Source organism: Coregonus lavaretus (assembly GCF_964263955.1).
Source record: "Coregonus lavaretus genome assembly, chromosome: 1".
NCBI lineage: Eukaryota > Metazoa > Chordata > Actinopteri > Salmoniformes > Salmonidae > Coregonus > Coregonus lavaretus.
In genome coordinates, this window is record NC_139988.1 from 90,066,268 (window position 1) to 90,080,691 (window position 14,424).

The window sequence follows — 14,424 nt, forward strand, 5'->3', positions numbered from 1 at the left end:
CAACCACATCCTATTCTTGTCATCTTTTGCCAATGAGTGTATTCATCCTACATACAGTGCATTCGGAAAGTATTCAGAACCCTTGACTTTTTCCACATTCTGTTACGTTACAGCCTTATTCTAAAATTGATTAAATTGTTTTTTTACTCAGTACTTTGTTGTAGCAGCTTTGGCAGCGATTACAGCCTCAAGTCTTCTTGGGTATGACGCTACAAGCTTGGCACACCTGTATTTGGGGAGTTTCTCCCATTCTTCTCTGCAGATCCTCTCAAACTCTGTCAGGTTGGACGGGGAGCGTTGCTACACAGCTATTTTCAGGTCCCTCCAGAGATGTTCGATCGGGTTCAAGTCCGGGTTCTGGCTGTGCCACTCAAGGACATTCAGACTTACATTTTACATGTACATTTTAGTCATTTAGCAGACGCTCTTATCCAGAGCGACTTACAGTTAGTGAGTGCATCCATTTTTCATACTGGCTCTCTGTGGGAAACTTTTGAGACTTGTCTCAAAGCCAGTCCTGCATTGTCTTGGCTGTGTGCTTAGGGTCGTTGTCCTGTTGGAGGGTGAACCTTCGCCCTAGTCTGAGGTCCTGAGTGCTCTGGAGCAGGTTTTCATCAAGGAACTCTCTGTACTTTGCTCCGTTCATCTTTTCCTCGATCCTGACTAGTCTCCCAGTCCCAGCCGCAGAAAAACATCCCCACAGCATGATGCTGCCACACCATGCTTCACCGTAGGCATGGTGCCAGGTTTCCTCCAGATGTGAACCTTGGCATTCAGGCCAAAGAGTTCAATCTTGGTATCATCAGACCAGAGAATCTTGTTTCTCATGGTCTGAGAGTCATTTAGGTGCCTTTTGGCAAACTCCAAGCAGGCTGTCATGTGCCTTTTACTGAGGAGTGGCTTTCATCTGGCCACTACCATAAAGGCCTGATTGGTGGAGTGCTGCAGAGATGGTTGTCCTTCTGTAAGGTTCTCCCATCTCCACAGAGGAACTCTGGAGCTCTGTCAGAGTGACCATTGGGTTCTTGGTCACCTCCCTGACCAAGGCCCTTCTCCCCCGATTGCTCAGTTTGGCCGGGCGGGCAGCTCTAGGAAGAGTCTTGGACGGTTCCAAACGTCTTCATTTTTTTGGGTACCTTTCCCCAGATCTGTGCCTCGACACAATACTGTCTCGGAGCTCTACGGAAAACTCCTTTGACCTCATGACTTGGTTTTTGCTCTGACATGCACTGTCAACTGTGGGACCTTATATATCAATTGAATTTACGACAGGTGGACTCCAATCAAGTTGTAAAAACATCTCAAGGATGATCAATGGAAACAGGATGCACCTGAGCTCAATTTCAAGTCTCATAGCAAAGGGTCTGAATACTTATGTAAATAAGGTATTTCTGTTGTTGTTTTTATATACATTTGCGAACATTTCTAAAAAACCTGTTTCCGCTTTGTCATTATGGGGTATTGTGTGTAGATTGATGAGGCTTTTTTTTATTTTATTTTTTATACATTTTAGAATAAGGTTGTAACACAAAATGTGGAAAAAGGGAAGGGGTCTGAATACTTTCTGAATGCACTGTATGTGTGTCACTTAGCAGACACTCTTATCCAGTGACTTACAGTAGACCGAGTTCATACATTATGAATGTGATGTAAATGTAAAATAGAGTAACCAGTAAATTATGTTAATTTTATGTCCACAAACCTGCATCATTCAAGGCCATCCTCATTTCTGGGGTACTCATGGTACCAGAGTTATCAGTGTCATTCTTCTTATAAATGCCCTAGAGGGAGGGAGGGAGGGAGGGAGGGGGAATAGGTAAGGGTTATAATGAGATTGCACTGTGTAAAACACACTACACTGAACACTGTAAAACACACTACACTGAACACTGTAAAACACACTACACTGAACACTGTAAAACACACACTACACTGAACACTGTAAAACAGACTACACTGAACACTGTAAAACAGACTACACTGAACACTGTAAAACAGACTACACTGAACACTGTAAAACAGACTACACTGAACACTGTAAAACACACTACACTGAACACTGTAAAACAGACTACACTGAACACTGTAAAACACACACTACACTGAACACTGTAAAACAGACTACACTGAACACTGTAAAACAGACTACACTGAACACTGTAAAACAGACTACACTGAACACTGTAAAACAGACTACACTGAACACTGTAAAACACACATTACACTGAACACTGTAAAACAGACTACACTGAACACTGTAAAACAGACTACACTGAACACTGTAAAACAGACTACACTGAACACTGTAAAACACACACTACACTGAACACTGTAAAACACACACACTACACTGTAAAACACTGTAAAACAGACACACTACACTGTAAAACACTGTAAAACAGATTACACTGAACACTGTAAAACACACACTACACTGAACACTGTAAAACAGACTACACTGAACACTGTAAAACACACATTACACTGAACACTGTAAAACACACTACACTGAACACTGTAAAACAGACTACACTGAACACTGTAAAACACACTACACTGAACACTGTAAAACAGACTACACTGAACACTGTAAAACACACATTACACTGAACACTGTAAAACACACTACACTGAACACTGTAAAACACACATTACACTGAACACTGTAAAACAGACTACACTGAACACTGTAAAACAGACTACACTGAACACTGTAAAACACACTACACTGAACACTGTAAAACAGACTACACTGAGCACTGTAAAACACACATTACACTGAACACTGTAAAACAGACACTACACTGAACACTGTAAAACAGACTACACTGAACACTGTAAAACAGACTACACTGAACACTGTAAAACAGACTACACTGAACACTGTAAAACACACACTACACTGAACACTGTAAAACACACACACTACACTGTAAAACACTGTAAAACAGACTACACTGAAAACTGTAAAACACACACTACACTGAACACTGTAAAACAGACTACACTGAACACTGTAAAACACACACTACACTGAACACTGTAAAACAGACTACACTGAACACTGTAAAACACACACTACACGGAATACTGTAAAACAGACTACACTGAACGCTGTAAAACACACATTACACTGTGAACACTGTAAAACAGACTACACTGAACACTGTAAAACACACACTACACTGAACACTGTAAAACAGACTACACTGAACACTGTAAAACACACACTACACTGAACACTGTAAAACACACACTACACTGAACACTGTAAAACAGACTACACTGAACACTGTAAAACAGACTACACTGAACACTGTAAAACAGACTACACTGAACACTGTAAAACAGACTACACTGAACACTGTAAAACAGACTACACTGAACACTGTAAAACACACACTACACTGAACACTGTAAAACACACACACTACACTGTAAAACACTGTAAAACAGACTACACTGAAAACTGTAAAACACACACTACACTGAACACTGTAAAACAGACTACACTGAACACTGTAAAACACACACTACACTGAACACTGTAAAACAGACTACACTGAACACTGTAAAACACACACACTACACTGTAAAACACTGTAAAACACACACTACACTGAACACTGTAAAACACACACTACACTGAACACTGTAAAACACACACTACACTGAACACTGTAAAACAGACTACACTGAACACTGTAAAACACACATTACACTGTGAACACTGTAAAACAGACTACACTGAACACTGTAAAACACACACTACACTGTAAAACACTAAAACAGACTACACTGAACACTGTAAAACACACACTACACTGTAAAACACTGTAAAACACACACTACACTGTAAAACATGGTGTAAAGTAAACACTCATATATATAGGCTGTCCAGTCTTACACAACGGAGATAATACTGCATTAGCTCTGGTCCAAGGGGTTACCGTGCAGCTTGCTGATGATGCTGAAGTCGTACGTAACGCCATGGACCAGAGCTACCACAGCAGTAACACAATCAGTAGAACCTCACCAGATATTTCTGAATCTTCTTCCACAGCGTTGCAAATTCTCCCAGCCCCAGTTGGCCGTTCCCGTTGTCCTGTATGACGGTTAAGGTTCAAGCAAGTATCTGGACACAGCAAGCCCAAGACGCCAGAACATTCCAAACGAAATACTTTCATCAGGTCACCTAGGGCCCGATTTAGTGTTGAGATGAGTGCGCCTAAGTCATCCATTGAGGTCAATGGGAAACAGCAATATAGTCATTGTGATGTAGTCAGGCCTGGGTTCAAATACATGTGTATTTGAGAATCTGGTACTTAAAATACTTTAAGTACACAGCCCAAAACAAGTACTTTTATTTGAGTATTTTAAAGGTTAATTTGTAAAAAAAAAAAACAGTCGACCAAATTGTATTTAAAATGATTTTCTAAAACGTTTTTTCAAATACCATTTTCAAATACCTGGGTTAAATGCATGGGAGTTTATTTGAGTCACTGTATTTTTTCAAATACTTTCCAAGTATATTTCCAAATACATTCAAATATTCAACAACTTTGTCTTTTCAAATAAAAATACATCTGAATACTTACTTTGAATGTATGTGAAAGTAACTGAGACATTGTGCGAATAGTATTTGAACCCAGGTCTGAACGTAACGGCGGCTGTAAAGGCATGTAAAGGATACATCCATGAGGTTGACCATGACTCTGGCTGTGTCTAGGCTGAAGCCGTCCGTCTTTATGTCAGTTCCTGTAGAGTAGACATCACAAAGAGTTACGGATTTCTGAAGACTCCACTCTACCTTAAAATCACGTGCTCGTTAACAGTACGCAGTACGTACAGTACAAATACGAATCATGACTCGAAAGAAAGCAGAAAGCACTTCACTCACGTTTAGCAATGATTTTGTTGAGAATAGACTGGAGCTCAGCTGCTGAAATCTCCATGTCCTAGAAACAAAATGACAGTCACAAAATTATGACTTTCGTAGGTTTCCCCACACGGGAAAGTGACGTTTTTTTTCAACAAAATAACGGAAGCAGGGTATGGAAGCAATCTTTCCCCATTGAAAGCAGTTCAGCCAAGCTTGTATTCAAGCAACCCAATAAAAATGTTTTTTTTTAATTAAAACTGGATTATAGCTCCCGTCCAAATGTTGTGAATGATATATATTCATGTCAAAGTCACCAGTCAACTGCATTACACTCAAAATTGACTTCAACTTCAACCAGTGAATGCTTGCGATGGCTAGCTATGCTAGCTATTCATTTACATTTACATTTTAGTCATTTAGCAGACGCTCTTATCCAGAGCGACTTACAGTTAGTGAGTGCATACATCATTTTTTTTTTATACTGGCCCCCCATGGGATTCGAACCCACAACCCTGGCGTTGCAAACGCCATGCTCTACCAACTGAGCTACATCCCTGCCAGCCATTCCCTCCCCTACCCTGGGCCAATTGTGCGCCGCCCCATGCGTCTCCCGGTCGCGGCCGGCTACGAATCAGGATCTCTAGTGGCACAGCTAGCACTGCGATGCAGTGCCTTAGACCACTGTGCCACTCGGGAGACATATTCAGCCTGTCTTAAAGAGTGTTAGCATGCAAATAGCGCACCCTGCACACAAACGTTTATATTTCTAAGGGGTAGGCAGTAGGTTGATAACGATATCACCAAAGTATGTTGTATTGGACATTTCAAACAACATTTCCAGCTAAGGTGAAAACAGTCATGGTATTTAGTTTAAGAAAACAAACTAGATTTAACAAGGTAACCTTGGGGCTAATTTAAATGGGCGCCAACGGCAGGTTTTTTAGGGATTTTTACATCTGTACCCCCAGTAGGATCCACGTCACTCCGTGATGAGGTATATGTCACAGGGTGGAACTGTTGAGTTGTGAACACAGAGCTTCTTTCTCGTTGCCAGGTGTAAGGCGTAAATTAAGGGTGTGGCTTTCTGTATTTAACCTGGCCGTTTGCTGCTATTCAGCAGATTGTTGTGTGTAGGGTTGGCGTGCACAGGGAGGACAAGAGCGGTGAGAGAAGCAGCGTTGTGATTGCAAGCACAGTGTGTTGTTTCTGCGGTGTGAATAGGTATCATCCACCCACCCTCCTCCCTGGCCACGCACCTTCTGTAAATATGAGTGTTTACGCAATACTTCTGTATACCAGTTACATTTGTTGACGTATTGAATTGTTGATCTGTATCTAATGTTTTGAATCTGTCCCGTGATAAGGATATGTACGTGAGCTGCTGGGGATTTAAGTACCTGAAGTCAAAATATCGTTGTTGAATTATGTAAGTCAGCCGGCAAAATAAACTGTTGATAAAATCTTTATATTTTTTGTCCCATGCGCCACCCCTTATTTTAGACCTGAGGACCTCCCCTCCTGTATTTAAAAGGTGGCATAGTACGACTACAGGAATGAGATTTGGAAATACTCCACGTGACATATACTCACTACTGTAACCTATTCCCCTCAGTGCTAATAGTTAGTAAAACGTACTTTTCCAGCTAGCTTTGTGAACAGACTTCTGAACCCAGCATCAACCTCCGCTTCAGACACAGTGTCCTGGGGAAATATGAGTGGAAAAACACATTTAGCACCATGATAAGTCACATTTAGCACCTTGATAAGTCACATTTAGCACCTTGATAAGTCACATTTAGCACCTTGATAAGTCACATTTAGCACCTTGATAAGTCACATTTAGCACCTTGATAAGTCACATTTAGCACCTTGATAAGTCACATTTAGCACCTTGATAAGTCACATTTAGCACCTTGATAAGTCACATTTAGCACCTTGATAAGTCACATGGTATTGTATAGTAGTGATAGAATAGTGTGATTTGGTTCCTTACATTGTCTAGTTTAGCCTCTACACGGTCGTCACAGGGACTGAGGAACAGAGAAATAAAAACATTACAAACACACACGTACATGTACACACCTACACCCACACTCCTTACCGTAACTGGGCCTGTTTCTCGGAGAACACCCTAAGGCAGAAGTCAGCGTTCAGGTCGGCGTCGAAGGTGGAGGGGACGATGAGGTATTCTCCAGGGGGCAGTTTGAAGCGGTTGCTGACCTCTCTCAGGTTGATGAAGGTCTCAGAATGAGCCTTCTGGGCGTGAGTCAGAAAATAGTTCTTATCCAGATGGACCTCCCTCTGACCGTGGAACTGTTCTGGTACCTTGGAGTAGACACACATCACATAATGTTAATGTTACATCAGCCACATCACATAATGTTAATGTTACATCAGCCACATCACATAATGTTAATGTTACATCAGCCACATCACATAATGTTAATGTTACATCAGCCACATCATATATCATGTTAATGTTACATCAGCCACATCATATAATGTTAATGTTACATCAGCCACATCATATATCATGTTAATGTTACATCAGCCACATCATATATAATGTTAATGTTACATCAGCCACATCATATATAATGTTAACGTTACATCAGCCACATCACATATAATGTTAACGTTACATCAGCCACATCATATATAATGTTAACGTTACATCAGCCACATCACATATAATGTTAACGTTACATCAGCCACATCATATATAATGTTAATGTTACATCAGCCACATCATATATAATGTTATTGTTACATCAGCCACATCATATATAATGTTAATGTTACATCAGCCACATCACATATAATGTTACATCAGCCACATCATATATAATGTTAATGTTACATCAGCCACATCATATATCATGTTAACGTTACATCAGCCACATCACATATAATGTTAACGTTACATCAGCCACATCATATATAATGTTACATCAGCCACATCATATATAATGTTAATGTTACATCAGCCACATCATATATAATGTTAATGTTACATCAGCCACATCATATATAATGTTAAGGTTACATCAGCCACATCATATATAATGTTAATGTTACATCAGCCACATCATATATCATGTTAATATTACATCAGCCACATCATATATAATGTTAATGTTACATCAGCCACATCATATATAATGTTAACATTACATCAGCCACATCATATATAATGTTAACGTTACATCAGCCACATCATATATAATGTTAACGTTACATCAGCCACATCACATCACATATAATGTTAATGTTACATCAGCCACATCATATATCATGTTAATGTTACATCAGCCACATCACATTATAATGTTAATGTTACAGCAGCCACATCACATATACTGTTAACGTTACATCAACCACATCATATATAATGTTATTGTTACATCAGCCACATCACATATAATGTTAATGTTACATCAGCCACATCATATATAATGTTATTGTTACATCAGCCACATCATATATAATGTTAAATCAGCCACATCATATATAATGTTAATGTTACATCAGCCACATCATATATAATGTTACATCAGCCACATCACATATAATGTTAACGTTACATCAGCCACATCACATATATAATGTTAATGTTACATCAGCCACATCACATATAATGTTACATCAGCCACATCACATATAATGTTAACGTTACATCAGCCACATCATATATAATGTTACATCAGCCACATCATATATAATGTTAATGTTACATCAGCCACATCATATATAATGTTAATGTTACATCAGCCACATCATATATAATGTTAAGGTTACATCAGCCACATCATATATAATATTAATGTTACATCAGCCACATCATATATCATGTTAATATTACATCAGCCACATCATATATAATGTTAATGTTACATCAGCCACATCATATATAATTTTAACATTACATCAGCCACATCATATATAATGTTAACGTTACATCAGCCACATCATATATAATGTTAACATTACATCAGCCACATCACATCACATATAATGTTAATGTTACATCAGCCACATCATATATCATGTTAATGTTACATCAGCCACATCACATTATAATGTTAATGTTACAGCAGCCACATCATATATAATGTTAATGTTACATCAGCCACATCACATTATAATGTTAATGTTACAGCAGCCACATCACATATAATGTTAACGTTACATCAGCCACATCATATATAATGTTAATGTTACATCAGCCACATCATATATAATGTTACATCAGCCACATCATATATAATGTTATTGTTACATCAGCCACATCATATATAATGTTAATGTTACATCAGCCACATCACATATAATGTTAATGTTACATCAGCCACATCATATATAATGTTACATCAGTCATTTCATATATAATGTTAATGTTACATCAGCCACATCACATATAATGTTAATGTTACATCAGCCACATCATATATAATGTTACATCAGCCACATCATATATAATGTTAATGTTACATCAGCCACATCACATATAATGTTACATCAGCCACATCACATATAATGTTAACGTTACATCAGCCACATCACATATAATGTTAATGTTACATCAGCCACATCACATATAATGTTACATCAGCCACATCATATATAATGTTAATGTTACATCAGCCACATCATATATAATGTTAATGTTACATCAGCCACATCATATATAATGTTAATGTTACATCAGCCACATCACATATAATGTTAATGTTACATCAGCCACATCACATATAATGTTACATCAGCCACATCATATATAATGTTAATGTTACATCAGCCACATCATATATAATGTTAATGTTACATCAGCCACATCATATATAATGTTAATGTTACATCAGCCACATCACATATAATGTTAATGTTACATCAGCCACATCATATATAATTTTACATCAGTCACATCATATATAATGTTAATGTTACATCAGCCACATCATATATAATGTTACATCAGCCACATCATATATAATGTTAATGTTACATCAGCCACATCATATATAATGTTACATCAGCCACATCACATATAATGTTAACGTTACATCAGCCACATCACATATAATGTTAATGTTACATCAGCCACATCACATATAATGTTACATCAGCCACATCATATATAATGTTAATGTTACATCAGCCACATCATATATAATGTTAATGTTACATCAGCCACATCATATATAATGTTAATGTTACATCAGCCACATCATATATAATGTTAACGTTACATCAGCCACATCATATATAATGTTAATGTTACATCAGCCACATCATATATCATGTTAACGTTACATCAGCCACATCATATATAATGTTACATCAGCCACATCATATATAATGTTACATCAGCCACATCATATATAATGTTTATGTTACATCAGCCACATCATATATCATGTTAACATTACATCAGCCACATCATATATAATGTTACATCAGCCACATCATATATAATGTTACATCAGCCACATCATATATAATGTTAATGTTACATCAGCCACAACCAGATGGTGATTTTCTGTAGCTCAGTTGGTAGAGCATGGTGCTTGCAATGCCAGAATTTGATTCCGGGGACCACCAATACTTAAAATATATGCACACATGACTAAGACACTTTGGATAAAAGTGTTTGCTAAATGGCATATATTTTAATAAAGTATAAATCACATAAAAGTAACAGGTATAAACTTATATAATAAACTGGACTGGTATCAGCTATGGATTCATCTGACAGTAGTGGGTTTAATATAGCCGGTCTGCTGGTCTGTTTATCCTGACAAGGCTTGACATGGACAGCAATGGAGTTAACTTCTGCCTCTGCATTGCTTGCTCTCTGGGGTTTTAGGCTGGGTTTCTGCAATGCACTTTGTGACAACTGCTGATGTAAACAGGACGTCATAAAATGTATTTGATTGATTGATTGGCAAGAGCACAAACAGATCTGGGAGCAGACCATAGAAGGAGACAACATATCTGGGACCAGGCTATAGAAGGAGACAACAGATCTGAGAGCAGACCATAGAAGGAGACAACAGATCTGAGAGCAGACCATAGAAGGAGACAACAGATCTGGGACCAGGCTATAGAAGGAGTCAACAGATCTGGGACCAGACCATAGAAGGAGACAACAGATCTGGGACCAGGCTATAGAAGGAGACAACAGATCTGGGACCAGGCTATAGAAGGAGACAACAGATCTGGGACCAGACCATAGAAGGAGACAACAGATCTGGGACCAGACCATAGAAGGAGTCAACAGATCTGAGAGCAGACTATGTCCAGTATATTGTGGGTGATGCACCAAGCCCCACCTCATAGATGGCGAACCCGATGGTGAGCATGTCCTCTCCTGCTTTCCTCATCCGTCTCCTGTTCTTCTGGATGAGTCCCACCACAAAGCTACAGCCGACCACATCATCCCCTGGGTCGTCATCCTCTTCCTCCAGCTTGATCTTGAACTGGGGATTCATCCAGAACGTGTCTGTGGGGGAAGGGGGGGATTGGCCAGGGTTATTATGAAGGAGAGTAGTAGTGTATGGTTGAGGTGTGTTTGTGGTCTTTTTTAAAAAGGTATCTGTGGGAGTTGAGATTGACCAGGGTCAATATGAGGGTTGGGTTGAGGGAGAGGTTAGAATCCACTGCATGGATTTAGCCTGATGATTGACATAAAGACTCAATTTCCATTGGCTGAGGAAGCTGCCTTTGTGTGTCACAGGAGGTTGATGGCACCATAATTGGGGAGGACGGGCTCATAGTAATGGCTGGAACGGAATTAATGGAATGGTTTCCAGGTGTTTGATGCCATTCCATTTACTCCATTCCAGACATTATTATGAACTGTCCTCCCTTAGCGGCCGCCTGTGGTGTGTGTGTGTGTGTGTGTGTGTGTGTGTGTGTGGGGGGGGGGGGGCATGCGTTACAGGGATTATTCCTGCATCCTCCAGCGGTCGACCCTTTCCTCCAGGCCCCGTTGTAGTTGGACACACTCCATTGTTTGGTATCATCTGAGGTCAGGGTGTCAGGTGTCAGAGTGCAGATCTCCAGACGTTGGTAATTCTTCATGAAGTCTGTGAACGACATCCTGTAAAGACAGGAAGCAACACCAAGTCAGAGAAGAACATCCTGTAAAGACAGGAAGCAACACCAAGTCAGAGAAGGACATCCTGTAAAAACATGAAGAAACACCAAGTCAGAGAAGGACATCCTGTAAAGACATGAAGAAACACCAAGTCAGAGAAGGACATCCTGTAAAGACATGAAGAAACACCAAGTCAGAGAAGGACATCCTGTAAAAACATGAAGCAACACCAAGTCAGAGAAGGACATCCTGTAAAGACATGAAGCAACACCAAGTCAGAGAAGGACATCCTGTAAAGACATGAAGCAACACCAAGTCAGAGAAGGACATCCTGTAAAAACAGGAAGCAACACCAAGTCAGAGAAGGACATCCTGTAAAGACATGAAGCAACACCAAGTCAGAGAAGAACATCCTGTAAAGACATGAAGCAACACCAAGTCAGAGAAGGACATCCTGTAAAGACATGAAACAACACCAAGTCAGAGAAGGACATCCTGTAAAGACAGGAAGCAACACCAAGTCAGAGAAGGACATCCTGTAAAGACATGAAGCAACACCAAGTCAGAGAAGGACATCCTGTAAAGACAGGAAGCAACACCAAGTCAGAGAAGGACATCCTGTAAAGACAGGAAGCAACACCAAGTCAGAGAAGGACATCCTGTAAAAACATGAAGAAACACCAAGTCAGAGAAGGACATCCTGTAAAGACAGGAAGCAACACCAAGTCAGAGAAGGACATCCTGTAAAGACAGGAAGCAACACCAAGTCAGAGAAGGACATCCTGTAAAAACATGAAGCAACACCAAGTCAGAGAAGGACATCCTGTAAAGACAGGAAGCAACACCAAGTCAGAGAAGGACATCCTGTAAAGACAGGAAGCAACACCAAGTCAGAGAAGGACATCCTGTAAAGACATGAAAGCAAAGTGGGTAAACTTTTATTCTTTAACACACAAATCAAACTCAGTTGATAAAGCATGGCACTTGTAATGCCAGGATAGTGGGTTCGATAAGTCTCTTTGGATAAAAGTATGTTCTAAATGGTCATCTCATTCCCAGACACTTCCGACACCCATATGCACGAAGAGCCTGGTGGACCAACGGGTCAAACCACACACACTACATACGCTCACACACACATACACATGAATACTAATGCCACACACACACACACTTTCACACTCATCATATATGCTGCTGCTACTCTGTTTATTATCTATCCTGATTGACTAGTCACTTTTACCCCTACCTACATGTACATATTACCTCAACTACCAACACTGCTGCTACTCTGTTTATTATCTATCCTGATTGACTAGTCACTTTTACCCCTACCTACATGTACATATTACCTCAACTACCAACACTGCTGCTACTCTGTTTATTTTCTATCCTGATTACAGTCACTTTTACCCCTACCTACATGTACATATTACCTCAACTACCAACACTGCTGCTACTCTGTTTATTATCTATCCTGATTACAGTCACTTTTACCCCGACCTACATGTACATATTACCTCAACTACCAACACTGCTGCTACTCTGTTTATTTTCTATCCTGATTGACTAGTCACTTTTACCCCGACCTACATGTACATATTACCTCAACTACCAACACTGCTGCTACTCTGTTTATTTTCTATCCTGATTGACTAGTCACTTTTACCCCGACCTACATGTACATGTTACGTCAATTACCTCAACTACCTCGTACCCATGCACATTGACCTAGTACTGGTACTCCTTGTATATAGCCTCGTTACTACCTGGTATCCCTGCACATTGACTTGGTACCAGCATTTCACTGGTGTTTCATTTGAAACTTGGCCTTCGTTAGCAAACAGACAGAGTCATTTGCATTGTCTTAAAATCAGCTTAATCTACCAACCAATCATTTCCCACAACACCTTCCCCCTAACCCTCCCCCATACGTGTTGTGTCTCGCCTCCATTTGGAGCGACGCCTCGCAGTCGTGTGATTCGCTAAATTAAATGATGACAAATACTTTACTTAGTGAGGTGGGAGTGACCATAGAATTCCAAGGTAGAATTCTTTAGTCCCTCCCACTGAGGCCACCGTGCGCAATAGCCTGGGGACACATCAGCAAAACGCCATTTATATTATATTGTATATACAGTTGAAGTCGGAAGTTTACATACACCTTGGCCAAATGCATTTAAACTCAGTTTTTCCAGGTAAAAATTCCCTGTCTTAGGTCAGTTAGGCTCACCACTTTATTTTAAGAATGTGAAAATGTCAGAATGATAGTAGAGAGAATGATTTATTTAAGCTTTTATTTCTTTCATCACATTCCCAGTGGGGTCAGAAGTTTACATACACTCAATTAGTATTTTGGTAGCATTGCCTTTAAATTGTTTAACTTGGGTCAAACGTTTCGGGTAGCCTACCACGAGCTTCCCACAATAAGTCGGGGTGAATT

The 14,424-nt window shown here is 39.6% G+C and overlaps 2 protein-coding genes across 2 annotated transcripts in view; both read right to left on the reverse strand.

Annotated features, from left to right (window-relative positions):
- The window catches only part of LOC311118357 (calpain-1 catalytic subunit-like), a gene marked incomplete at both ends in the record, with an annotated part of 18,435 nt that extends 13,480 nt beyond the window's left edge, over window positions 1-4,955 (reverse strand). Inside the window, 3 exons of the mRNA XM_084157618.1 lie at window positions 1,703-1,781; window positions 4,694-4,758; window positions 4,901-4,955. Of these exons, the coding sequence (XP_084013744.1) occupies window positions 1,703-1,781; window positions 4,694-4,758; window positions 4,901-4,955 (199 nt within the window). The remainder of the gene's footprint in view (window positions 1-1,702; window positions 1,782-4,693; window positions 4,759-4,900) is intronic.
- The window catches only part of LOC311112527 (calpain-1 catalytic subunit-like), a 60,656-nt gene that overhangs the window by 22,739 nt on the left and 23,493 nt on the right, over window positions 1-14,424 (reverse strand). The window contains exons 9-11 of the mRNA XM_084155664.1: window positions 11,824-11,984; window positions 11,215-11,384; window positions 6,984-7,207 (exon numbers count right to left, since the gene is read on the reverse strand). Of these exons, the coding sequence (XP_084011790.1) occupies window positions 6,984-7,207; window positions 11,215-11,384; window positions 11,824-11,984 (555 nt within the window). The remainder of the gene's footprint in view (window positions 1-6,983; window positions 7,208-11,214; window positions 11,385-11,823; window positions 11,985-14,424) is intronic.